This window comes from Prunus dulcis, chromosome 5, assembly GCF_902201215.1.
Source record: "Prunus dulcis chromosome 5, ALMONDv2, whole genome shotgun sequence".
NCBI classification, from domain to species: Eukaryota; Viridiplantae; Streptophyta; class Magnoliopsida; order Rosales; family Rosaceae; genus Prunus; species Prunus dulcis.
In genome coordinates, this window is record NC_047654.1 from 13,897,302 (window position 1) to 13,924,485 (window position 27,184).

The 27,184-nt window shown below is 38.1% G+C and overlaps 5 protein-coding genes and 1 pseudogene across 5 annotated transcripts; 1 reads left to right on the forward strand and 5 right to left on the reverse strand.

The window, feature by feature from the left end:
- Positions 1-4,310: 4,310 nt before the first annotated feature.
- On the reverse strand, positions 4,311-4,863 carry LOC117629088. Its single transcript, XM_034361600.1, has 2 exons — positions 4,493-4,863; positions 4,311-4,368 (listed from the first exon to the last, which is right to left on the reverse strand). The coding sequence occupies exons 1-2, from the start codon at positions 4,861-4,863 to the stop codon at positions 4,311-4,313; spliced, it is 429 nt and encodes a 142-aa protein (XP_034217491.1).
- Positions 4,864-6,231: 1,368 nt separating this feature from the next.
- LOC117629089 (cytochrome P450 71A9-like) lies at positions 6,232-7,936 on the reverse strand. The gene is made up of 2 exons (XM_034361601.1): positions 7,037-7,936; positions 6,232-6,867 (listed from the first exon to the last, which is right to left on the reverse strand). The coding sequence occupies exons 1-2, from the start codon at positions 7,934-7,936 to the stop codon at positions 6,232-6,234; spliced, it is 1,536 nt and encodes a 511-aa protein (XP_034217492.1).
- A 2,076-nt stretch (positions 7,937-10,012) lies between these two features.
- LOC117627486 (rhodanese-like domain-containing protein 11, chloroplastic) lies at positions 10,013-13,612 on the forward strand. The gene is made up of 10 exons (XM_034359603.1): positions 10,013-10,245; positions 10,356-10,451; positions 10,719-10,826; positions 10,917-11,013; positions 11,270-11,309; positions 11,394-11,468; positions 12,113-12,200; positions 12,337-12,404; positions 12,907-12,979; positions 13,078-13,612. Exons 1-10 carry the CDS (start codon positions 10,084-10,086, stop codon positions 13,159-13,161), a joined length of 891 nt encoding a protein of 296 aa, XP_034215494.1. The 5' UTR covers positions 10,013-10,083; the 3' UTR covers positions 13,162-13,612.
- Positions 13,613-13,766: 154 nt separating this feature from the next.
- LOC117627485 (cytochrome P450 71A1-like) lies at positions 13,767-15,898 on the reverse strand. Its single transcript, XM_034359602.1, has 2 exons — positions 14,695-15,898; positions 13,767-14,562 (listed from the first exon to the last, which is right to left on the reverse strand). The coding sequence occupies exons 1-2, from the start codon at positions 15,625-15,627 to the stop codon at positions 13,951-13,953; spliced, it is 1,545 nt and encodes a 514-aa protein (XP_034215493.1). The 5' UTR covers positions 15,628-15,898; the 3' UTR covers positions 13,767-13,950.
- Positions 15,899-17,374: 1,476 nt separating this feature from the next.
- Positions 17,375-19,098, reverse strand: LOC117628399 (cytochrome P450 71A24-like). Its single transcript, XM_034360845.1, has 2 exons — positions 18,139-19,098; positions 17,375-17,989 (listed from the first exon to the last, which is right to left on the reverse strand). Exons 1-2 carry the CDS (start codon positions 19,096-19,098, stop codon positions 17,375-17,377), a joined length of 1,575 nt encoding a protein of 524 aa, XP_034216736.1.
- A 3,338-nt stretch (positions 19,099-22,436) lies between these two features.
- LOC117627879 lies at positions 22,437-24,212 on the reverse strand (annotated as a pseudogene).
- Positions 24,213-27,184: the final 2,972 nt, after the last annotated feature.

Here is a 27,184-nt window from a genome sequence, read left to right on the forward strand (position 1 = left end):
TCTAACTTGATTGCTTGCAGAGTTGTCGTAATCCGATGCCATGCACTAACCTTTGGAAAGTATATTTCGGCAATGATTTAGTGAAGAGATCTGCCAGGTTATCACTTGAGCGGATTTGTCTGACTTTGATTTCTTGACTCTTCTGGAGCTCATGTGTATAGAAAAACTTTGGTGATATGTGTTTGGTCTTGTCACCTTTGATATATCCTCCTGTGATCTGAGCAATACAAGCTGCATTGTCCTCATTCAGAATTGTTGGAGAGTCTGTTGTTGAGGGTAGGGCACATGTGCTTCGGATGTGATGGATTACCGACCTTAACCAAACGCATTCACGACTGGCTTCATGGAGGGCAAGTATTTATGAGTGATTGGAAGATGTGGCCACTAATGTTTGTTTTGTTGACCTCCATGAGATCGCAGTTCCTCCACATGTAAATACATATCCAGTCTGTGATCGTCCTTGATGTGGATCAGAGAGATATCCTGCATCAGCATAACCAATAATACTCTGGGTGTTGGTCGATTCACTGGAATAGAATAACCCCATGTATGTTGTCCCACGAAGGTATCGTAGAACATGTTTGATGCCGGTCCAGTGTCGCCATGTTGGAGCAGAACTGTACCTTGCTAACAGATTGACTGAGAATGATATGTCTTGTCTGGTACATTGTGCTAGGTACAATAAAGCACCTATGGCACTAAGATATGGTACTTCTGGACCAAGGACTATCTCATCATCCCCTTTTGGACGATATGGGTCTTTCTTAATGTCAAGAGATCGAACGACCATTGGAGTGCTAAGTGGATGGGCTTTATCCATGCCAAACCGTTTCAATACTTTCTCAGTATAAGTTGATTGATGCACCAAAATTCCATTAGCATTGTGCTCAATCTGCAAGCCAAGACAATATTTTGTCTTTCCAAGGTCCTTCATCTCAAACTCACGTTTGAGATAATTAACAGTCCTTTGAAGCTCTTCAGAAGTTCCAATTAGATTCATATCATCGACATATCCTGCCACTATCGCAAATCCAGACTCTGATTTCTTAATAAACACACATGGGCAAATAGGATCATTTGTGTATCCTTCCTTCGGTAAATACTTACTGAGACGATTGTACCACATTCGTCCAGATTGTTTTAGCCCATATAATGATCTTCTCAATTTACCTGAGAACATGCCCCGTGGTTTATTTCTGGCTGCTTCAGGCAACCTGAATCCTTCCGGAACTTTCATGTATATATCTGTATCCAATTCTCCATACAAATATGCGGTAATGACATCCATGAGTCTCATTTCAAGTTTTTCTGAAACTGCCAAACTTATTAGGTAACGGAATGTAATTGTGTCCATTACTGGAGAGTACGTTTCCATATAATCAATTCCAGGCCTTTGTGAAAAACCTTGCGCAACGAGTCGCGCTTTATACCTTGAGATCTCATTTTTCTCATTGAGCTTTCTTGTAAATACCCACTTGTAACCTACAGGGTTCACATTGGGTGGAGTTGGAATAATATGTCCAAAAACACTCCTTTTTTCCAAAGAATTTAATTCTGCCTGGATTGCATCTTTCCACTTAGGCCAATCTTGCCTCTGTGTACATTCATTAATAGAGCACGGTTCAATATCATCATCTTTTATGATTTCAGCAGCCACTGAGAATGCAAATATATCATCGATGATCATCTCATTTCTACTCCACAATTCATCAATGGACGTATAATTTATGGAGATTTCTTGACTTTCAGGTACGGTTGCCACTCCAGGGGCACTTGTCTCACCAATGATGTTTTCCTTGTCAAGAAGTACCTGTCCCTCTTTGGGGGCATTTGAATTATGAATTGTGGGCTCTCTATTTATTTCATTTGGATTCATTTTGTCCATCAACTTCCTCTTTCGAGGAACTGAATCCCTTGAGCCTAGTGGTCTGCCACGTTTTAGGCGTGCAGCAGATGAACCATTTGCTGGCACATTGCTTTGTCCATCATGGACATCAATCCGTGCTGGGGCATTTGCAGCTGGGATATGAGATTTTGTCACCTTTGCTGCATCATTAAATGCATCTGGCATCTGATTTGCAATACTTTGGAGGTGAACGATCCTTCTCACTTCGTTTTCGCATTGAGCAGTATGAGGATCGAGATGAGACAATGTGGATACATTCCATGATAATTCATGTCGTTTTCAGGAATGAGTTTGCCTTGTTCTTTAGACACAGATTTTTCTCCCCCTAATGGTGGGAAGATTGTCTCATCAAAATCACAATCCGCAAATCGTGAGGTAAAAATATCACCCGTCAGGGGTTCCAAGTATTTGATGATAGATGGTGAATCAAAACCAACATAAATTCCCAATCTGCGTTGAGGGCCCATCTTAGTACGTTGCGGTGGTGCAATAGGCACATATACCGCACACCCAAAAATTTTTAAATGTGAAATGTTTGGTTGATTTCCCAATAAGAGTTGTATTGGAGAACATTGATTGTTGGCAACAGGCCTCAATCGCACAAGTGATGCTGCATGTAAAATGGCATATCCCCAAGCAGAAATTGGCAACTTTGTTTTCATTAGCAAAGTGCGTGCTATCAATTGAAGGCGTTTAATTAAAGCTTCTGCCAAGCCATTTTGAGTATGCACATGGGGAACAGGATGTTCAATATCAATGCCTAGTGACATGCAGTAGTCATCAAAAGTTTGAGATGTAAATTCACCAGCATTATCGAGTCTGATTGACTTAATGGGATAATCCGGGAATTGGGCTCGTAATTTAATTATCTGAGCCAAAAGCCTAGCAAATGCCATATTCCGAGTAGATAAAAGACAAACATGTGACCATCGGGTAGATGCGTCCACCAAGACCATAAAGAACCGAAATGGTCCACATGGGGGATGAATAGGTCCACAAATGTCCCCTTGAATTCTCTGCAAAAATGATGGAGACTCAACATCAACCTTTGGTTGTGATGGTCTGATCACCAACTTCCCTTGTGAACAAGCTCGGCAAAAGATGTCACTTGATAACATAATGTGTTTAGTCAATAAGGGATGTCCTTTAGAGTTGGTGATGATCCTGCGCATCATGGTGGATCTAGGATGACCCAACCTGTCATGCCAAAGCTTAAAAGCATTTGAGTCAATGGACTCTTGGTCCATGACACTATGTGCCTCAATTGTCCGTATGGTTGTGTAATACAACCCTGATGAGAGCTCACAAAGCTTCTCCAGTATACGCTTTTGGGTATCATTGGAGGTAATACAAAGATATTCCATGTTTTCCTCTTTCTTTGTTTCAACATGGTAGCCATTCAAACGTATATCTTTGAAACTCAATAGATTCCTTCTGGAGTTAGATGAATACAAAGCATCTGGAATGGACAGTATTGTTCCATTCGGTAACATAATTTGGGCTCTTCTTGAACCTTCAATCAGATTTGCAGGACCTGATATGGTTGTTACCTTTGCTTTTGTAAGCATTAATTTTGAGAAATACTTCCGATCTTGAAGGATCGTATGAGTAGTTGCGCTGTCTGCGAGAAAAATATCTTTGCCATAGCCTTTGTTTTGAGGGCATCCATAATTTACATCCATACCACCAAATAAGTAAAATAAGCTGAAATCAATAAAGAAGACAACATTACCACTTTTATTGGATTGAAATTTAAACAACACTTCAGCTAATACATATAGTACATTAAGGAAACAACACTTCAGCTAATGCATATAGTACATTAAGGAAACAACACTTTAGCTAATGCATATAGTACATTAAGGAATTTAATCTAATTCGGACTCATAACCTTCATTCCCTCTTTTAGTAACAAAATCAGAAACATCTAGATGTGTCTTGTTTAGCTGACGTGATATTTCTGATGAGCCATCTATGGCTGGCGGAGCATGATCAATGTAATTTATCTCCACTTTCCTATTCTTAAGTGAAGCTTGATAGAGATCCGCCAAATGCCTGGGCGTACGACATGTGCGCACCCAATGTCCCTTTGCACCACATCTGTGACAAGGGCTTTCAACATTTCTAGGCACATGGCTCATCTGTGCCTTTCCCTTATTACGGGATGCATTTTTGCCGTTCGTGGATGGACCACTCCTTGGACCTAAACCCTCTGAACGAGCACCACGATTTTTTCTATTTCCTTGCCAGTGGCCACGCTTGCCCCATCGCCCGCGTTTGTGGATATTACCACGAGATGAAGTGGCATTCACTTCCTGAGATGCAGCATTTATTTCAGGAAGTGTCGCTGAGCCCGTTGGGCGAGATTGGTGATTCTTTAATAATAGCTCATTATTCTGCTCAGCTAACAAGAGGCAAGATACAAGTTCAGAGTACTTCTTGAAACTGCTATGTCTGTATTGCTGTTGAAGGAGGACATTTGAAGCATGAAAAGTGCTCAGAGTTTTTTCGAGCATATCCTCCTCAGATATATTTTCTCCACATAGCCTCATTAATGAGGTAATTCTGTGCATAGCAGAGTTATACTTGGACACTGACTTGTAATCTTGAAATCTCAAGTGGGTCCATTCGTATCTAGCTCTTGGAAGAGTCATCGTCTTCTGGTGATCGTATCTTTCACCTAGAGCTTTCCACAGAACCAACGGTTCATCAACCACCACATATTCGCTTTTCAGCGCCTCATGGATGTGGCGGCGAAGAAAGATCATGGCCTTCGCATTCTCTTCAGGTGAAGCATTATTCTCATCTACAATTGTTTGTCCGAGGCCATTGGCTCGTAGATGAATTTTGGCATCCAGGACCCATGATAAAAAGTTGTCCACGGAAAGGTCCAAGGCAGCAAACTCCAGTTTTGCCAAATTTGCCATCCAAAACTTTAGGCTTGAGATCTGAGACATTTAAACCACTTATTAATATGAATTTCTTTATTCAGGTATATTAATTGATGATAAAAATAAATTGTCATGAATTTGCTGTCCAAAACTTTAGGTTTGAGATCTGGAACATTTAAACCACTTATTAATAGGAATTTCTTTATTCAGGTATATTAATTGATGATAAAAATAAATTGTCATGAATTAAATTGTTTGTTGTATGGACGTTAATCCCGCACCATATTTTAAATGACAGTAAAGGCGTGGACGATTATTCCGCACCACCCTTTAAAGTAGGTTAATTTGCTGTAAAGTAAATTCACAAATTAAATTGTTGTATGGACGTTAATGCCGCACCATACTTTAAATAACAGTAAAGACGTGGACGATAATCCCGCACCACCCTTTAAAGTAGGTTAATTTGCTGTAAAGTAAATTCACAAATTAAATTGCTGTATGGACGTTAATCCCGCACCATATTTTAAATAACAGTAAAGGCGTGGACGATAATCCCGCACCACCCTTTAAAGTAGGTTAATTTGCTGTAAAGTAATTCAAAATTAAATTGCTGTATGGACGTTAATGCCGCACCATACTTTAAATAACAGTAAAGGAGAAAGAGGAATAACCACATAGTGTTGAGTTGAAAAAATTTCAGAAATAAAAGGAGAGACTATCGTGCTGATAACGTGTTATAAAATAACCTGAGATATGTGGTAGATTTTGAGCTGAACGTAAAGTAGACGAGACACAGTATTTAACGAGGTTCGGCTATGCCTACGTCCTCGGAGAGCAGCAGCAGTAACCTTTTCACTAAAAAATAATAGAGCTACAATAGTGTTTACAATATGTGTGGCTCACTGAATTTTCTCTCTGCTCACTTACCCTCTTCTTTCCTCTTCTCCTTTCCTTTTCTTCTTCTCTCTCTTCCTTTCCTTTTCCTCTTCTCTTTCTTCTGTTGCCCACCCTTTCTCTCTTCTTCCTTCTCTATTTATAGGCTGAGATACCTGCACCCGTGAGTCTACAGGTAAGTAGCCTCCAAATTTTCTTTTTGCTTAATTTCTTTGTGGGCTCCACATGTTTATCTTTACAACATCATATGAGATTTTGGGGATAGTGAATTTTTTTATATAATTATTTAATAACCATGTGGATTTATTTCTTTGTTTTAATTAATGGAGTATGAAGAAGAGGAAACAACAATGACAAATAAAACATAAACAAAGAAGACTCTTACGGAACAAGAAATATATTTTTGTAGTCAGCTGTCTTATTCATGACTTAAACCAAGGAAGCAACACTTTTCTAGAAGATAAACAGAATAACTAGATTTGAACAACCACCTTTTTTTATTACCATATATGGAAATGACTGTGGTGCCATGGGGACTGTTTATTGTGCAACATAGCTTGTCAAGGAAGGATACACAGGTTTAGCAGCTAGAAATAAAGGAACTTTCTTGCTAACTGCAAGCCCTGCAGCATCTTCCATGTCCAAGTCTTCTCTTCTCACCCCATGAGGGAGTTCCCAGTCGAAATGATAGAGGAGATTAGCAAGTGCAAGCTCAATTAGCTTCACACTAAAGCTAATACCAGGACAACCTCTCCTTCCTGCCCCAAATGGTAAAAGTTCAAAATGGTTTCCTTTGTACTCAATTGAGCTATCCAAGAATCTTTCAGGCCAGAACTCATTTGGATTCTCCCAACATTCTGGGTCTTTTCCTATCATTTTTGCATGGATAAATACCATTGTTGTGGTGGGAATTTCGTACCCTTCAATCGTGCAACTCTTTAAGGTTTCTCTTGGAAGTAGTAAGGGCACTGCTGGATGTAGTCTAAAACTTTCCTTCAAGACCAGCTTTAGGTACATGAGTTCAGAAAGATCACTTTCTTCCACTTTTGCTTTTCCCTTTAAAACTCCTCTCACCTCATCTTGTGCTTTCCTCAACACTAGGGGGTTCCTAATCAGTTCAGCCATTGTCCACACCAGTGTGGCTGAGGAAGTATCAGTGCCTGCAATAAACATGTCCTGCAAGAATACCGATTGTATATATCAAGCCAGCTGAAATTCCATATATATCCATACGAATACCGATTGTATATATCAAGCTAATATGAAGATTGCCGAAGTAATAGCAAAAGTATATTAACAAAATAAGTAACACCTCAAATACAAGAAGAAAGAAAAAGCGACATACAGTGAGAACACCCTTAATTTGGTCATTACTGAGGGGTATTGCTTGACTGGCATCCCTCTGAACCCGAAGCAGAACATCGACAAGATCTTCATGCTCTGGTTTAGGCCTTCTAGGATCAAGGTGTTCCTCAATCACTCTGTCATAGAAATTGTCCAAGCCTTTAAAACACTTCTCTACCTTTTTCTCAAGACCATTGAACTTGTTTAACCAACTCAACCATGGTAGAAAATCTGACATGAAGAATCCTCCTAACAGGGCCCCTGTCTCTTCAAGCAATCCATGAATTCTGCTCTTGCCAATTCCTCCTCCATCATCATACTTTTTACCGAAAGCCGAACGGCACAAGACTTTGTTTGCTAAGAAAAATGTCAGTTGAGTGAGATTGATGAGACCCTTAGAATGAGCTATAGAGTCAAGCATAAGCGTGACCTCTTCATCCCTCACAGACTGAAACATTCGAACCCTCTTTTCACTAAGCAGTTCCAAGATCACAATCTTCCTCATCTCCCTCCAATACTCACCATAGGGAGCAAATGATAGGTTGACACAACCATAGCTAAGCTTCTTTGCAACATACAAGACTGGCCTACCGGAAAAAACAAGGTCATGAGTTTTGAAGATCTCTCTTGCCATATGGGCTGAAGAGACCACCAGAGTAGATATTGAGCCTAATTGCAAGAACATGAGGGGTCCATATTGAAGGGCAAGGTGTTCAAGGACATGATGAGGTAAGCCATTAGAAAGCTTGTGAAGGTTCCCAATGAGAGGTAGCCTCCTAGGACCAGGAGGCAACCTCCTCTCTTGAGAAGCAGAGCTTTTCTTCCTCTGCTTGATCAAGAGCAATAAAATAAAGGGTAGGAGGAAAACAAAGAGGATGACCAAGGAAGATTGAGAATCCATGGCTGGTTTCTGAGGCTGAAAACAAGGCCATGGCTGCTTATAAGCGTTTAAGGATGGCAGTCGGTGCGGAGCCTAGTGGCAAGTTGATTAGAATATCATGCGGAAAGCAGACTAAAAGCAACTGGATTAAAATATTATGTCGTATTGAAGCCGACTAAAACCAACTGGAATGGAATGTGTGTAATTCAGTAATATTGATGGAAATTGTCAATCCTTCAACTAAAGAATCAGTGGTGAAATTTCTCGTATTAATGATGACGTAAGGTGAAGGCTTTGCTTAACTCACAGGTGATGAAATTAGTCTATTAGCATTTGATGTGATAATTTCTTAATTATTGTAAATAAAAGAGGTCTTGTTCAAAAATTTATATAATTGTGAATCTTTTCCTTTCATGTCGGACATGGGGTGGCATGGCTCAGTTCAATTTTGAAGATGAAGACATAATATTCTACTTTAAGAATTTTCGTAAAAGAACAGCAGATATTATCCCCTTTCTTATTCCTCTTTTGTTTAATCAAATTCACATCAAATTGCCTTTCATATCATTGTCATATTCACAACTTCCAATCAATAAATGAGGAATGCTAGCGACCTTTTCTCTAGACCTTCTTCTTTGGACATTCTCTTTTTTTTGCTTGACATATGTCATTCTCCTTACACTTAAAACAATGTCATTAATATATTATACAAGTTAACTTTTATTTTCCAAGTTTACTCTGATTAAATGTATTCAATTTATCCACACAAAAAATTCACAACTTTCTTACCATCTTTTTTTTTTTTTTAAAGTCAATTATTTTTTAAAAGAAAATGTCTACTTTTTTCAAAAAAGAGGAAATGTCCGTTTTTTTTAAAATCACAAAGGACTTTTTTTTTTTCCTATCTAAACCCTTTGTGTTAAAAAAAGAAAAAGAAAAAAAAAAGGGACATTTCCTCTTAGAAGCAGATATTTTCTTAAAAAAAATAATTGACGTTACAAAAAAATTAATAAGATGGTAAGAAAGTTGTGAAATTTTTTTGCATAAATTGAATACATTTAATAAGGGTAAACATAGAAAGCAAAAGTTTGCTTGTATAATATATTAATGACATTGTTTTAAGTGTAAGGAGAATGAGCAAAAAAGGAAGAAGGTTAGAGAGAAGGTTGCTAGCATTCCTCTATGCTAGCAACCTTCTCTTTTGGACATTCTCCCTTCTCCTTATGACAAGTGTCATTTTCTTTACACTTAAAACAATGTCATTAATACATCACATAAGTTAGTTTTTGTTTTTTTATATTTCCTTCAATTTATTCAAATTTTGTTACAACTTCTTTAGCACATTGTTAAAAATTAAATAATTAAAAAAAGAAGAAAATTTTCATATTTTTAAAAAATAAAAATAAATTTTGTTTCATGACATTGTTATCATCTTTATTTTGGTTTTAACAAAACATGTGTTCTCTTTGGAAAAATTAAAATTTAAAAAAAACTCAGTTTTTATTTTCTTATTCAATTTTTTAACAAGGTGGTAAAAAAGTTGTTAAAAAAAAAAAGCTTGCTATTAAAAAAAATTAATACAAGAAGGGTAAACTTGAAAAACAAAAACTAGTTTGTGTGATGCATTAATGACATTGCTTTAAGTGAAAGGAAAGTGACACTTGTCATGAGAAGCAAAGAAAAGGTCTAAAAGAGAATGTTAGAGAGAAAGTTGTTATCGCTCCCTATAATGAAATTAGTCTATTAGAAAGAGAAACCAAAAAACATAACATTGGAAAAGACCAAACTTATTTTCAATTTTAAAACATACTAGACATATAATTTTTCATATATTGTAAATAAATTAGGTCTTATTCAAAAATTTGTAAAATTGTGAATCTTTCCTTTCAAGTCACACATGGGTGGCACCATTGCAGTGGAAAAGCGGGCCAAACTCTTCATTTCTTCAAGTGCACCCATATTTAATTCATGTATAAGATAATTTTTAGACAACTCAATATAATTCTCCCCTGCCATATTGATTGATAAAAAAATAAACAATCTTTCTTTTCATGTCTACTTGAACGCAGCGTTTCGGGACACTGGGCAACAAACGACACGCAAGTGAAGATAAACCAAATCCGATAATCATCTAATCGGTTCTCAGCATCGTAAAAAGCTCTTCGGCAATGGAAGCTCTGGGATTTCCTTCTCTCAACACCCACACCATTTCGTGCTCTAGTTTTCAGAAACAAAGAACGACCAAAATACCATGTCAAAGAGAACACTTTTCAAGCATTTCACTTTTATCGTCGCTAAAACTTAGACCCTGTTACAGACCATTCCATTTTGTATGTAAATTCTGCACCTTTTTCATATTCTAATTAGTGGCTTTGTTTTATTTTTCTTGTTTTTAATTGTTTTCTCAACTGGGTTGTTCTTGTTGTTGTTTTTGATTCAGCGTAGGAGTGCTACTCGAATGCAAGCTGACAATGAAGATTACGAGTTGAAGCAAATGAGGGATGTGGCTGCTGCCAAGAAGAGATGGGAAGCTCTGGTATGTTGCTCAGTTCCTATAAAATCAGAAGAAGAAAAAAAAAGAAAACCGAAAAACGATTGGTTTTATAACTTATGGTAATATATTTAAGTGAGCTGGGGATTTAAGAAAAGAAAGCAACATTCTTTCGTTTGCTGCGCCTTATTTCAGTTGAAATTTTTGTTGTTGTTGTTGTTGAATAAGGTTGTGTGTTTTCTTTTGCATATGCTTTTGAATTTATTTGTGCTCTGTTAATTTTTTGAAGTAGTAGCTACTTGATTAATACAGGTTAGGGAAGGAAAAGTTAAAGCTTTAACACCAAGGGAAGCTGGGTATGCAATGCAGCTATCTAACAAAACCCTTCTTGATGTTCGTCCCTCTACAGAACACAAAAAGGTAGACATCCTAACATGATTTTTTTTTTTTCTCTATAGCATCCTTTTTCATTATTTTTCAATAAACCTCTTCTTTCCCCCTCTTTTATAGGCATGGGTTAAAGGCTCAACCTGGATTCCAATATTTGATGTTGGTAACGAATTCGACGCTGGAACTCTTTCCAGAAACTTCATGAGTTTCACGATGGGTATCATGCAATTCTTGCTATCTTGTCTTTCTTAACTGCTATCCAGTTTTGCATTGTTGCGTGCTTTGTATTTTCATTTTGGCAACAAATGAATAGGTTTCTAGTCAATAGTCAAATCATAGTATCTTTGTGATATGTTGTAGGGAACAAGAGAGTATTTTCTTAACTCCTCAAATAACATCTGAATTGTAACCTGTCATTGCTTTGCATCTTGTGGCGGCTGTACTCCTAAATGTGACATAATATTTTCGTGTAGGGGGTTGGTGGAGTGGTGTGCCTACGTTGTCTTATAATAGGTATTTCAAAAAATCATATTATTGGCGTGATTTGCTTTGTTCACATGATGAATTGCAGTTTCATTGTTTTTTCTTTTGCAACAGCCAGTTCGTGTCCAAAGTTGATGAGAAGTTTCCAAAAGATACAGATCTTATTGTTGCATGTCAGAAGGGATTGAGGTGAGCTTTATGTTCAACTAATTGTAGTTTCGGTTATAACTTTGGTTTAATAATGAGGAATGTGGAAGTTCTGCTATAACATAATTCTATTTTGGTTTTTATATAATTGATATGATTGAGTTTTTTATTGCATCATATATGTAGTTTTGTCATCCTATATTCAGAATGCATTGCAAATCCATTTTTTTTTTCCTCATTTTCATAGTTGTCTAAAATTAGACTGGAAAAGCTTTTAGAAAACTTTAGTGAAAGTTGTCCCAAAATTATGAATATTATATGATCATTTATTATCTTCTCCCCACAAGGTGACAGTATAATTGGAGGAAATTTTCAAGGGATAAAAAGGGGGGAATCTTAATTCAGCCCTTTATTTTCTATGTTCTAGACATCAGACCCATGTTTCTGTCCAAGTTGAATTTTTTGTGTATATGAATCTTTGATCACTAACATATCTCCAGCTCAAATAGAGAACAGCAGTTCGTAACTTATACTTCTACCTAATACTTTTTTTTGATTTTAAAAAAACTAACTAATACTATGGTTTAACTTTAAATACATGGAAGAAAAGATGGCAATGAAGAGAATAGCCTATATTAATTAAAATGAATCAATCAAATTTCACCACTGTCGCCTTTCTTGGGCAGATCTCTAGCTGCTTGTGAGCAGCTGTACAATGCGGGATACAGAAACCTTTTCTGGGTTCAAGGGGGTTTAGAGGCTGCTGAAGAAGAGGTAGTTGTGGTTTGTGTAACTTAGATATTTTTTTTTCTACTTAGCATTTCTAAATTTGTAACTTTTTCAGTGCTTTGTTGTGAGCCAACCTGAAAACATCTGTTAATGTAGTGAGTCTCATCTTATGTCGGAGCAGGATCTTGTCAGAGAAGGGCCTCAGCCATTTAAGTTTGCTGGAATTGGTGGGGTTTCAGAATTCCTTGGGTAACTATCTGATCTTAACTCGCTTCTCCTTATGATGTGTGCATTGTGAAGACCAAAATTTTCTTTTTCATTTTTTTCTTGTTTCAAATGGGAAGATAAGATGAAACTGTAAGGATCATGAAACTGGGTTGAAAGGTTATGTCAATGCCATCTAGTACAGATAACTAGATAGCTATTAGATGCATAATCAGGTAAGTACGCATGTAGATTGAATCTGGTATACTTAATTGACCAAGGTTGACGTTGCTTTGACCCATGAAAAGGTAATTTCCAGCTATAATCTTCAAGTTAGTGCTGCTAGATTGACTCAAGGTCTATGATTTGGTGATTTACTTTGTATATTTTCCATTAGTTTATGGCTTATAATACAAATTACTTGGTATCTACTTTCTGCTGATGCACAGTGGCCTTAAGTTATTGGTGCATATTAGAGTACAACTTTAAGGCAGTTCTTATACAACTTTACAGAAAGTGCATTTATTTATGAATCCCCAATCCACAGTTGGACTGATCAGCAAAGAGCTACAGCTGCCAAAGAAGGTTGGAGTTACCGATTAGTGTTCTCTGCCCGGCTGGTACTTATTTTCTTTAACATGTTTGCTAAAATGGCCTGCTGTTTAGTCACCTCACTTTTAAGAGTCTAATCTCAAATGTGATTTCTTTTTTGGCACAGGTTGGAGTCTTTCTCCTTGCTGATGCCTTGTTTTTTGGTGCTCAGAAAGTAGCTCATTATCTTCAGGATATAAGGTCACAATGAGATTCAACAACTGTGCTTGAAGTACTTGATTGAATATCAATGTACAACGTTTTGCAGTACTGGTTCACCAGAGAGAACAGATTTGCCAAGGATAACAATTTTGGAAGCCAGAGTACCTCAGAGAGAAGATTGCGTTCTCCACTTTTAACCACATATCCCTCTATTCTCATTATTGTTCCATGCTTTTCAATGAAGTTGGATCTATGCATGATCTACCATGCATGTGCTCGCTCCATGAGAAGTAGAACAATGATTGGTCCAGAAAATTTTGTCAAGACAGTTATGCCTTGTAACAAGTCCTAGTCTAGTACTAGTCTTGTTTTTTATTTCTTTCCCATGAAGGTTTTACGGCCTAGCAATGTATACCTTCTGTGAGCTCCACTACTTTTCAAAATTCATCTTTTATCAATCAATTTATATTGAAAAGAACTTGAATAAATTCTTTTGAATATTTTTGAAGTATATAGCTCCCTGATATGCATGCGGAGGCAAGTAGGGGAATTAACTTGTTCTTCCTTGCGAAGCTATGACCATAACATTGTTCTTGGAAACCAACCTTGACACTGGGTTTAGATCATAGTTGGGGTAAAGGAGGGAGGGAAAAGGAAAGAAAAAGCATATCTTATTTAAAAAAGACAAGTACATATTCTTCCATTAACTATAAGAGTGTTTTTGAGATACAGGCAAAAGGCACTGCGTGAATCTTGCTCGTCTCTTGTATGTTTGATGAAAGCAGAGATAATTGGATGGTACATAGAGTATCATGTAGTTTATTGATGATTTCTCGTCTCAGGAAAACCGTGGTCTGGCAACAACAATCAGATTGGCTATCCTGTGCATTGTGATACCAAAAACTTCTGTCATGTCCAAATCTTTTGCTGCAGTATCAGGGGGAAGCTCCCAATCAAAGGTATGCAGAAGTTGAGCTAGAGCAAGCTCAATGGTTGCTGTTCCGAATGTAATAGCAGGGCAACCTCTTCTACCAGCCCCAAAAGGTATAAGCTCAAAATCCTGCCCCTTGAAGTCTATAGTGCTACCTATGAATCTTTCTGGTTCAAATGCTTCTGGATTTTCCCAAGATTCAGGGTCCCTCCCTATTGCCCAGGCATTGACGAAAATTCGTGTTTTGGCTAGAATATCGTACCCATCAATGGTTACATCTTCCATGGATTCTCTAGGGACTAGTACTGGAGCAGGTGGATGCAATCTAAATATTTCTTTGATGACAGCTTTCATGTAGTCCAGCTGAGGCAGATCACTCTCTAACACGACTCTTCTTTCTCCGACAACACCTCGTACTTCTGCTTGTGCTCTTTCCAATACTTTAGGATTCATCAAAAGCTCTGTCATTCCCCAATCGAGGGTGATGAAGGCTGTGTCAGTTCCTGCAGCAAACATGTCCTGCAGCAGCAGTGGTGTACCACTTAGTGTTAATTTGTTTGCAAGCAGTTGAGTGCAATTCATATCTTTATTAATATTGGATTTCATGGCTGTTAGTAAATATAACTTAAGCATTCAAGATTCTATACTCACCAAGATAATAGCCTTGACATTGTCCATGGTGAGAGGCATTTCAGTAGACTCTTTTTTCTGTATATCAAGTAAAACATCTACAAGGTCCTTGTGCTCCTCTTTTTCTCTCTTGGGGTTGAGATGATCAGTCACCATTTGGTCAAAAAGTTCGTCGAATCGCCGGAAGGTCTCTTGAAGTCTTGATTTCATTCCTGTTAAACTGTGTATGAACTCCATGGAAGGGAAGAAATCTCCAATAGAAAATCCTCCAAGCAATTCCTGATATTCCTCAAGCATCTTTTGGAACCCGTGCCTATCGTAGTCTCCACCTTCTGAGAAACCCCTTCCAAATGCCACTCGACAGAGAACATCATTTGCATAAAGTCCAAGCATCTTGGTCAGATTGGTAGTGCCAGGGTAGGACTCTGCAACCCGACGAACCAGGCGAGCAACTTCTTCTTCTCTAACATGGCTAAATGATTGCACTCTCTTGGTACTTAGTAGCTCAAGTATGCAAATCTTACGAATATGCCTCCAATAAGCACTGTAAGGGGAGAAGACAACGTCAGTGCAATTATAGAAGAGGTGTTTGGCTGAAAAGATTTGTGGACGGCTTGATAGTGCAAGGTCATGGGTTTTCAGTACTTCCCTTGCTAATCTAGCTGATGAAACCACCACTGTTGGGATCTCACCAAGCTGTAAGTAAATTATTGGACCATACTTCTCTGCCAAGCAACGGAGAGATAGGTGAGGCTTGTTTCTGAGCTGGTGAAGGTTACCAATGACGGGTAGCTTTGGAGGACTTGGTGGAAGTTTGACTCTTCTTTTCCTTGACTTATCCTTATAGATGAATTTGAGCAGCAGTATGAGGAAACTGAATGCAAAAAGCAAAGAGTGTTCCTTTAGCAGTTGAAGAAGAGCCATTGGAGTTTCCTGAACCAAAACTGAGTACATGGGTTCACATTTTTCTCATAGGCAAGGTAGCCACCTCAATTATTTTGTATCATTCAGCTTTTCCACAACATGATGGTCTGGTCTTTGTTTTATTAGGAGAAATATCTTAGAGATGGTTTTTTCCATTTTTGGTGGGTAGCAATGGATGATGATGGGCCATGGTCCCAGAAAAAAGTGGCAGATAGTAAAACGTCAAAAACAGCTATGGAGCTCCATTAACAAGAATCTCGATATGGTGCATGTTTGCAAAAGCATTTCTCTAATCTAAAGATAGCGGAGAAGTTGCTAACTATTTTGATCTCGCTGCATATCAATCTATGGTAAGGATTTGACCACCTGGCACAAACAAATCACCACATGCATCATTATCCTTGTGGAATAGTAATAGGGAAATAAAGTATTCTACTGGACAGCTTCTATCAAGAAATGTTGGCTTCTATGGTAGTGTGAGGTTTGAATGGTCGAACTTCGCATCGGTGTGTTGTTACATCAGAATAGCTCCATTTAGTGTGCATCAGTGCACGTTCTATTAGGAAAATTCACCATCAATAATAGAGCATATGGTCAAGGACTTCTTTTACAATTCTTGTTCCAAGTTGTAGTCTACCATGGGTTGGAATGATGAGTAATATTGTGCGATTTCTTCCCACCCTACTTGCTGTCAAATTTTTATCAACAACAGAACCCTCTCTCCTCCCACTCAAAACTGTAAGTGATTTCTTTTATTCTTTCTTTTACATGTTCTCATCATGGAGTTGAATGGAGTTTGAATTTTCGACCAAAACGCACAACCATGGAGAAACTACGATGATTTTAAATTCCCAAAATGCACAAAATTCCCAAGAAACCAGTTTAAGAAATTTGCATTCACACTCACAACAACAGATTTGAGAGGATATTTCCTATGCATGGTTAAACCAGTAGCTTCAGTCACGTCCAAATCCTTGTTGGTTGCTCCACCAGGCAATTTCCAATCAAACTTATGTACTATATTTGCCAAAGCAATCTCAGTAACAGCTGTGGCAAATTGAAGTTACACAATAATATGGAACTCGCACGGATCTTTATTTTTGTTTGGATGAACAAACGCTAAAGGCCAAACAAACACTAAAGGAACACTTCAGATGCTCTTAAGCAGAACTCGAATTTCATGATCTTATGTGTTTCACACATCCAACCTTCTAAAATGAATATAGAAAGAAAATATGTTGTAGAAAAACCTTATTGGTAATGCAATGCAAGATTTCCTAACTTATCTAAACTATTAAGCACAGTTAGATAAGCTCACCATGGGGCATTTTCTTCTTCTTTTGTCTTTTACCTCCTCTCCTTTTGACTTTCTTTGTAATCTAATATTAGTCTTGTCTCAATTATCTTTCCCACTTTAATTTAATCCCACGAGATAAAGCAACTGACTTTTCCCCATCTCATCAATCATGTATACTTGAGTTTGAGTTTTTCACCACACACCACCATGGTTAAAAATTCAGAAACTACCCTGATTTTGAATTTCCAAAAACTCAAAAGTATTCCAAACAGACCAATTTAAGAAACTTGAAAATGTGTATATGGTGAGAAAACTTGCGTTGACACATAATATTTTGACAGTTCTTATTGTGCTATGGTAATTGGCAACAGTACTGACAGCTGAAGCCATAGACATACACACGACAGGAGGCTTAGAGCCTTAACATATATAATATGAAGACCAGTTCATGTACGTGTATGAAAATGCCCTCTCTATCCCTCAACTTGAGTGTGGAAAAGCAACAGCTTTGAGAGGATATTTTCTATGTGGGGTTAAGCCAATGGATTCTGTCATGTCTAAATCCTCCCCAGTTGCTTCACCGGGCAATGCCCAATCAAACTTGTGCACGATGTTTGCTAAGGCAATTTCATTAACAGCCATGGCAAACTGAAGTCCTGGGCAGACCCTCCTACCAGCTCCAAATGGAATCAATTGAAAGTCATTCCCTTTGTAATCTATACCACTATTCAAGAACCTTTCTGGCTTATACTCCTCTGGGTTGTCATACAGCTTGGGATCTCTTCCAATTTGCCATGCGTTGATGAAAACATGTGTGTTGGCTTTAATGTTGTAGCCATTTACTTCCACATCTCGGGTTGACATCCTGGGAAATAGTAGTGGAAGTGGTGGATGTAAGCGAAGAGTTTCCTTCGTCACTGCCTTCAAGTAGTGCATTTCAACCAAATCATCCTCTGTAATCATGTCTCTTTTGTTTCCGACTATTCCCCTGACCTCATTCTGCAATTTGTTCATGACCCTTGGATGCCTTAAAAGCTCGGTCATTGCCCACTCTAAGGCAGTATATGTGGTATCAGTGCCAGCAGCGAACATGTCCTAAAAAGAATTGATTGGATTAAGATATTTAACCTATTGCAAAATATATAAATATATATACTACTATATGTTACATCTCTTTCACACACACACACACATATATATATATATATAGAGAGAGAGAGAGAGAGAGAGAGAGAGATAGTTACCAAGATGATACCCTTTATACTAACTCTATCAATAGGAATGCCTGCCACGTTTTCTTTCTGAATTGAAAGCAAAACGTCCAAGAAATCCTTTTGGTCATCATCTCCACTCTTTGAACTACGGTTCATATGTTCTTGAACCGCTGTATCTATAACGTCATCCAACTGCTTAGCCACCTTGTCTAACTTGGCTCCCAAACCATTGATATGGCTCAACCAAGAAAGCCATGGGATATAGTCCCCAATATTAACAGTTCCCAGTAAGTCAGTGAACTCCCATAAAAGCTTCTGAAACATCCTCCCACTTTCCCCGCCTTCCCCATCACTGTACTTCCTCCCTAAAGCCACTCTACACACCACATCATTAGTAAGCCTCACAAACATTTCGCTTAAATTCAAAACAGATGATGAGGTTGATGATGATGATGAATCATTTATGTTTCTGATCATGGATTTGGTTTCCTCTTCTCTCACAGAACGAAAAGACCGAACCCTTGTGTTGCTCAAAAGATTTGACACACATATACTTCTCACCTGCCTCCAATAATCACCATATGGCGCGGTTGAGACATCTTTGTAGTTGTAGAGAAGCTTCTCAAAGATGGTGGACTTGGGTCGACCAGAAAATGCGAGGTCATGAGTTTTCAAGGTCTCCCGGGCTGCCTCAGCTGAAGAGACAACAAGCACCGGGACACTTCCAAAGTGGAGAAGCATGAGAGGGCCATGGCGTTGGGACAAGGCTTGAATTGAGCGATGAGGGTACGAGCTTAGCTGGTGAAGGTTCCCAATGATAGGGAGCTTTGGTGGAGAAGGTGGTGGTGATGACTTTTGGGTGGTGGTTTTAGTCGAAGAGTACCATGTGTATAGGAGGACGAGGAAAATGGCCAGCAGTGTGAATGCCAAAGGTTGCAAAAAGGATGAGCTTTCAGTTAGCTCTTGGAACACTTGCAAGGGATTTAGCATCTTCAGAGTTGGTGCTAAGAAAAGAATGCGTTGTATGTGTTTAAATAGAGGCAAAGAGCATCCTAGTACTATGCAGAACAGAGCCGTCCACGTGTTGTGTGTGTCAATCTCTCCACTTTATATATATTAAGTGAAAATGGCAGAATATAGTGCCGGTTTGATCACTTCTCATTAGAAAATATTATCAAATTGTTGTCGTCAATGCAAAATCTTATGCGGTTGCATCAACGTGATTAGAAAACAAAAAATAATCTTGCTCCACACAAAACAAAAAAGAAAAGAGCAAGACGTAGCTGCTATAACATAGACTTGTTCAATTTCGTATACAAAATTTTTGGCATTTTCATGTGATTTTCTTGCTCAACCAGCTCCGCCAATGTTTATTTAGAAGATAAAACATATGATCATCATGCTCATCACAGAGACAGAGAAACCCTTAAGAAAAAGAAAAGCAGAAAATGATTTGAAAACAAAAGATTACTCCCAACCCATTAAGCACGTGTAATGTTGGGTTGGGGTAGGTGCAAGCAATGAATCTTATTGCTGCTTCTATGTGACTTGCCAAATGTCCAGTAGCCTAAATTACTAATATTCCAACCATTTTGTAGTTACACTAGAATAACAGATGGATAGTTTTTGCACCAATTCTGATGAGATCTATCATAAAACCAAATTGTGGGATATGATAGTGGTGTGAGCCTTTATGGTGCGGACTTGCTTTCTGCTGTATTAATAATTGTCACAAATTAATGTGCTAATCAAAATGCTTGTCAATCTCTTCACTTTATGTACATTAAGGAAAAATTGCAGAATATAGTGCCGGTTTGATCACTTCTCATTAGAAAATATTATCAAATTGTTGTCGTCAATGCAAAATCTTATGCTGTTGCATCAACGTGATTAGAAAACAAAAAAGAATCCTAGGGAGGGGGTCATTCTGTGGAGCCAGACCAAAAAAAAAGAGCAAGACATGGCTGCTATAACATAGAAAATGGGTTGTGCTGATGGTGATTTTTCTGTTTTACACTAGATGTTTACCTAGACTTGTTCAATTTAGTATACAAAAATTTTGGCATTTTCATGTGATTTTCTTGCTCCACCAGCTGCAGCCAATGTTTATTTAGAAGATAAAACATATGATCATCATGCTCATCACAGAGACAGAGAAATGAAACCCTTAAGAAAAAGACAAGTAGAAAATGAATTGAAAACAAAAGATTACTCGAAACACATTAAGCACGTGTAATGTTGGGTTGGGGTAGGTGCAATGAAGCTTGTTGCTGCTTCTATGTGACTTGCCAAATGTCCAGTAGCATTTTCGGGGAAGTAAAAACGAGTCTACATGAAAATAGAGAGGAAAACACCATTTTTCAGCGAATATGTGACAGTCAAGTGTTTTGGCTACGGTTTTTCATGCTTCGCAACGATTTTTATACCTTATGTGACGAAATAATCCCAATGTCTTTGAGACGAAAAAACCGCCGCTAACCGTCTCTAAAACCATATAAGTCAACGAATAAAAACACCGCTGCTAAAAGTCACTCTTCAAATCTTATCCACTCATGATTACGTGAACTTTACATAAAAGATGAGAAAAAAAAGCTTCCTTTCCTCTTTATACCCCACCCCATATATATTAAATTTCCTTTGTCTTAAAAATAATATTCACACATTTTACATGATAACATCATTAAAATCTCGTTCAAATGATTTAATTGGATACAACAAAATTCCCCAATCTGTCCAATAGACAAGATCGGATGGGAAAGAGATTTAGTACAAGTTTTTCATGCATCCCCTTCGTAAAGGTTCTCTACTGAAATTTCTCGCATGCTATCATTGCTCTATCCTTCTGGGAAATTCCATGGTGCAGCCATTAAGGTAAGAGCTAAAGCTGGATTTGCTTTCTGAACATCCCCTGTGCATCCAACCACCCATTATACCTGAAGTTCACAAAGACATTAGATGGAAACTGATAAACCCTTTCGTTATCACGTATAACTTCCATAATCCATCAAATGAGTGATACAATCGTAGAAAAATTTGAGACGTAAATGTGAGGCCCCTACCAAAAAAAAAACTAAGGCAAGAATACATTACCCTAAGAACAATACTGAATCCAACTATACAAGACTTAAAGACATAGTTAAGAAGTAGAAATCCTATGAGAAATATATTTTCTATTAGGAGTTGAAGTTGTATTTTGCCAAGGTTACCGAGCAATTGAGGGAAAGGCCAAAAGAAAAGGGGTGATACATACAAACTATCACCATTCAACATACCATTAGACGAGGAAATGGCACATTGCTTGCAAGAGTATCTGCCAAATGAAAGAAAAATTAAATCCGCAATTGTGCAAGAACATAATGGTCATAGTTCATATTCGTGCCAAATTACAACCAAATGGAACTAAGATTTGAATGACACACAGCAATTGAGTTAAGAGGCCAACAGTCTTCAAGACTCCTAATTGCCCGATCCCCATCATGATGAAAAATAGAGGGAAGGAGGAGGAGGGAGGGACCATAGCTAAGCTATGGAAACACTTGAGCAAGAAAATACAATGCCAGAACCAGTACTCGAAAATTGAGCTTGACCCATAAGCCATGAATATTAAATCAATACCTGACTTGCACAAAGATTAGCTTCGCCGCTTGGCTATACTCTTAAAATAAATTCGAATATTTAATAGTATAGCCGCACGGCTATAATTCTTAAATATATTTTACACGTCTAGCCGTCCGGCTTTACTTTTAAATCAATTCGAAGATTTTAATAGTATAACCGCGCGTCTGTACTCCTTAAATATATTGTACAAGTATAGCCGCGCGGCTATACTGCACATTCGAATATTTTATAAGTACAGCTGCACGGCTATACAGTTTAGTAGAGAAGATACACTGCAAGCAACACCAACACATTATGCCCACACGTAGATGTTAACTGTAACGAGTAGATGTTAAGAAGAAAACATAAATATAGGCAAATTACCGATAACGAGTAGATGTTAACTGTTTAAACACGGTTTGAATTGCTACTTTTTTAATAAATAAATAAATTTAAAATTAAATTCCTGTACCAAAAATTGGGATAAGAGTCAAAATTCATGTACCAAAAAAAGAAAAAAAAGAAACCCAAGATCATTTTTTAAGAGTCAAAATTCATGTTACAATAAGTTACATATATGTTCAACATCATGATCTCATTGTCAAGAAATTTGTTGTTGTTCTTCTTCTTCTAGGGATGAGTTAGTCCACAAGAGTTCATCCACTTGGGCAAAAGACAACAACAAAATAGGATTTTACATAATATTTCGACAATTTTTATCGTGCTAACAGTGTTGGTAACAGGCTTAGAGCCTTAGACAATAATATGAAACTGCCCTCTCTATTTCTCAACTTAGAAGTGTGGAAAAGCAACAGCTTTGAGAGGATATTTTTTTATGTGCGGTTAAACCAGTGGTTTCTGTCATGTCTAAGTCCTCCCCACTTGCTTCACCGGGCAATGCCCAATCGAAATTGTGCACGATGTTTGCTAAGGCAATTTCATTAACAGCCATGGCAAACTGAATTCCTGGGCAGACCCTCCTACCAGCTCCAAATGGAATCAATTCAAAGTCATTCCCTTTGTAATCTATACCATTATTCAAGAACCTTTCTGGCTCATACTCCTCTGGTTTGTAATACACCTTGGGATCTCTTCCGATTTGCCATGCGTTGATGAAAACTTGTGTGTCGGCTTTAATGTTGTAGCCATTTACTTCCACATCTCGGGTTGACATCCTGGGAAATAGTAATGGAAGTGGTGGATGTAAGCGAAGAGTCTCCTTCGTCACTGCCTTCAAGTAGTGCATTTCAACCAAATCATCCTCTGTAATTACGTCTGTTTTGTTTCCGACTATTCCCCTTACCTCATTCTGCAATTTGTTCATGACCCTTGGATGCCTGAAAAGCTCAGTCATTGCCCACTCTAAAGCAGTATGTGTGGTATCAGTGCCAGCAGCAAACATGTCCTAAAAACAATTGATTGGATTAAGATATTTAACCTTTTGCAAAATATATATGCTACTTTATGTTACACCTCTTTCACAAAAAACATACACATATATATATATATATATATATAGAGAGAGAGAGAGAGAGAGAGAGAGAGAGAGAGAGAGAGAGAGAGTTACCAAGATGATAGCCTTTACACTAACTCTATCAATAGGAATGCCAGCCAAGTTTTCTTTCTGAATTGCAAGCAAAATGTCCAAAAAATCCTTTTGGTCATCATATCCACTCCTTGAACTATGGTTCATATGCTCTTCAACCACTGTATCTATAAAGTCATCCAACTGCTTAGCCACCTTGTCTAACTTGGCTCCCAAACCATTGACATGGCTCAACCAAGAAAGCCATGGGATATAGTCCCCAATATTAACAGTTCCCAGTAAGTCAGCGAAATCCCCTAAAATCTCCTTAAACATCCTCCCACTTTCCCCGCCTTCCCCTTCACTGTACTTCCTCCCTAGAGCCACTCTACACACTACATCATTAGTAAGCCTCACAAACATCTCGCTTAGATTCAAAACAGATGATGATGATGAGTCCTTTATGTTTCTGATCATGGATTTGGTTTCCTCTTCTCTCACAGAACGAAAAGACCGAACCCTTCTGTTGCTCAAAAGATTTAAAACACATATACTTCTCACCTGCCTCCAATACTCACCATACGGAGCGGTTGCGACATCTTTGTAGTTGTAGAGAAGCTTCTCAAAGATTGTGGACTTGGGTCGATCAGAAAACGCAAGGTCATGAGTTTTCAAGATCTCCCGGGCTGCCTCAGCTGAAGAGACAACAAGCACCGGGACACTTCCAAAGTGGAGAAGCATGAGAGGGCCATGGCGTTGGGACAAGGCTTGAAGTGAGCGATGAGTGTACGATCCTATCTGGTGAAGGTTTCCAATGATAGGTAGCTTTGGCGGAGAAGGTGGTTGTGTTGATTTTTGGGTGGTGGTTTTAGTCGAAGAGTACCATGTGTATAGGAGGACGAGGTAAATGACCAGCAGTGTGAAGGCCAAAGGTTGCAAAAAGGAGTAGCTTTCATTTAAATACTTGCAAGGGATTTAGCATCTTCAGAGTTGGTGCTAAGAATGTGTTGTGTGTGTGTTTAAACAAAGGCAAAGAAAACTGTTGAAAAATAATGCACATTTGGTGGAGATTTGTATAAGCTAGCAGAATTTTCTAGGATAATTTAGAATGCAAAGTCGGCAGATGTATTCCCTAAACACGAGTCACTAACTTAATGGAAGCTAGTTGAAAGTTCTAGTTGAAGCCACAATATGTGGCTGGAATTACAAGTTACTGTAGGTTTACTAGAATAACCGACTTTACTAGATGGTTGTTCCCTCCATAAATAGGCATTAAGCTCTCTGTTTGTCATAAAGCTAGTGATAAAGGCCAATAGCTGCAACTAACAGGCCAAATACCTAAGCCTTGTATCCATCCCATTGTTGAATAAATAAAATCACTTTATTGTTCCTTCTAAAAACCCAATAGTAGTATCAGAACGCCACTCACACACTTTCTTTTTCTGTTGGTCGAACACACACTTTCTAGAACCAACAAAAACAAAACTATGTATTTAAAAGTTCAAACCACCCCCTCACAAATTTGAGCTGCATACAAGTTTATGGGCAAGTTATTTTGTTTCAATTCTTCTTCTTCTAGGGTTGAGTTAGTCCACACGACACGAGTACAACAAAAAGTACGCATATGCTCATCAACTACAGAATCAGGAAACTGGGACCAACCCTTGAAACTAGGGAGAGGGCCTCTCTCTCTGTCTCTCACACAGAATGCTTGTCAATCTCTTCACTCTTCAAATCTTATCCCCTCCTGATGATGTGAACTTTACATAAAAGACGAGAAAAAATGCTTCATTTCCTCTCTCTCTCCTCCTATTGAGGGATCCCTCAAATATTTGAGGGACACCCTTTAGGGTACCCTCGCGTGTTATCATTGCTCAATCCTTCTGGGAAATTCCGTAGTGCAGCCATTAAAGTAAGAGCTAAAGCTGGATTTGCTACCTGACAAAATATGGCAATAAACAAGTGTGGGGAGTGCATGTTAAGAAGTAGAAATCCTATTAGAATATATATTTTCTATTAGGAGTTGAAGTCGTATTTTTGCCAGGGTTACCGAGCAGTTGTGGGAAAGGCCAAAAGAAAAGGGGTGATACGTACAAACTAAGCTACGGAAACACTTGAGCAAGAAAATAAAATGCCAGATCCAGTATTTGAAAATTGAGCTTTACCCATTAGCCATGAATGTTAAATCAATACCTGACTTGCACAAAGATTAGTTGGCTCTGAATACATGTCTTTACAGGTCCCCAAATGCCCTAGAAGTAGTCTCCGCAGAAACTCCCTCCAAGCTACATTGACAGTGACAGATTAAAGAATTAATTGCAAGCTTCCCTAAACTCCCCACAGTAACTCCCACCAAACTAGATTGTAGAAATAGTTCACAATTCTACTATGCCAAAAACCTTGAATTCTCTTCTTTTTCTACTTGAAATTGAAAAATAAAATAAAAACAACTGTGTTTTCAATTGCTTCAAATTCCAACAATGGTTGCATTTGGGGAGGAGATTAGAATTTTAGTCTGTCATTTTTCTCGCTATTTCTATGCAATAAGATTCGTCTAATCCAAAATCATACAAGTGGGAAAATAGCGAATTGGAAGCTTACCAAACAAGTGCTTTGAGATGTATGCCTAAAGCATGTCTTCTTCCGCTCGAACTCGAGGTGGTCTGTATCGCCATTGAAAAGTGAAATAGCTCTCTCTCTCTCTCTCTCTCTCTCTCTCTCTGGTTAGGGTTTTTGTTTTTCAATTTTTTCCATCAAAAGGGGCGGATTTTGGCTTAACACGATTTCCAAAAAAGTTTCGTCAAAATAAAAATTGTTGTAAAGTCAAGGATGGATCTCAAAATGGTAGAGCCCACTACCTAATTAATTGAAGAGAAATGGTGAAGCTTGTTTGCTATCATCGCTTGAGAGCCAACCACATATTCACAGGAGGCAATAACACTACCAGATTTTGTTGCCTATAAAATAAGACTTCATCCTCACTTGTAATATACAGAGAAAACATTCAATAAAATATTAGGCTTCTATGCCTTCTCTCCATCTCAATTCTCGCCATAATCTATTTAGTTTACAACACGTTATCAGCACGAATTCGCTTTCAAATATACCAACTGAAATCTCTGATGAAACCCAGATTCTTTGCCCTACCTTCCTCCCTCTCTTGCCCATTTCTTCAGCTTTCCTTGTATGTCTTCGTGTTAGAGAGAGAGAGAGGGAGATAATAGAAAATTGTCAAGCAATTGATGCAGCAATTTTGGTTAACAACATCCAAGTAAGAAAAAAAAATGGTCTGTGAGTGCAAGTGAGATCACGAAGACCAATCCTAGCCACTATGTTGATCTGCTCATCTCCACCACCTTGTGCCCCTCCATCCAAACAAAAATAGTGATAAAATAATAAAACCCCTCTACGCCATGTTAATATCCTGGTAGGCAGGTGGCCTTCCATGTAAATGAAGGTTCAACAAATTTTGGCTATCACTTCTGGTAGAGTTTGAGGATGAAGATGGCGACGTTGGATCAATGCATATAAGACCAGTCAACTAATGCTCTTGTTCTTGGCCAAGTTTACAAGCTCAACACCACTCAAGAGGTGATGAAGGGTTTATGGGCAAAGAAGCAAGCAAAGGTGAAGAGAAGCCACTCAAACCAAGTGGAAGCAGAGCAGCCACAGAAGAGGGAAGAGATAGTGTTTCTGCACTTTGGTATTGATAGAACCCACCGAAAGAATAGAGAACCCACTGAAAAAATAATAAGTCCTCTGCTTCCTTATCTTTCAATTACTTTAGTATTATCCTACACTATTTAACTTGCTCTGCAGGTGGAAAGGCAGTAGCAAGCTTGATATCTATCACTTTTTGCATATTTTATATAATATGCTATATAGCTAGTATATTAGTATAATAAGATTATATTATTTCATCATGGTTTTGAGAAGAATCTATCGGAAAAAAAA

Coding starts and splice junctions, on each gene's coding strand:
- LOC117629088 (XM_034361600.1), bottom strand. CDS start 4,863: ATGTCTCAGATCTCAAGCCTAAAGTTTTGGATGGCAAATTTGGCAAAA. Junction 4,369..4,492: donor GATTACAAGTCAGTGTCCAA/GTATAACTCTGC, acceptor CTCCTTCAACAG/CAATACAGACATAGCAGTTT.
- LOC117629089 (XM_034361601.1), bottom strand. CDS start 7,936: ATGGATTCTCAATCTTCCTTGGTCATCCTCTTTGTTTTCCTCCTACCC. Junction 6,868..7,036: donor AAATTAAGGGTGTTCTCACT/GTATGTCGCTTT, acceptor GTATTCTTGCAG/GACATGTTTATTGCAGGCAC.
- LOC117627486 (XM_034359603.1), top strand. CDS start 10,084: ATGGAAGCTCTGGGATTTCCTTCTCTCAACACCCACACCATTTCGTGC. Junction 11,310..11,393: donor CCTACGTTGTCTTATAATAG/GTATTTCAAAAA, acceptor CTTTTGCAACAG/CCAGTTCGTGTCCAAAGTTG. Junction 12,980..13,077: donor TAGTGTTCTCTGCCCGGCTG/GTACTTATTTTC, acceptor TTTTTGGCACAG/GTTGGAGTCTTTCTCCTTGC.
- LOC117627485 (XM_034359602.1), bottom strand. CDS start 15,627: ATGTACTCAGTTTTGGTTCAGGAAACTCCAATGGCTCTTCTTCAACTG. Junction 14,563..14,694: donor ATGTCAAGGCTATTATCTTG/GTGAGTATAGAA, acceptor CTGCTGCTGCAG/GACATGTTTGCTGCAGGAAC.
- LOC117628399 (XM_034360845.1), bottom strand. CDS start 19,098: ATGCTAAATCCCTTGCAAGTGTTCCAAGAGCTAACTGAAAGCTCATCC. Junction 17,990..18,138: donor GTATAAAGGGTATCATCTTG/GTAACTATCTCT, acceptor AATTCTTTTTAG/GACATGTTCGCTGCTGGCAC.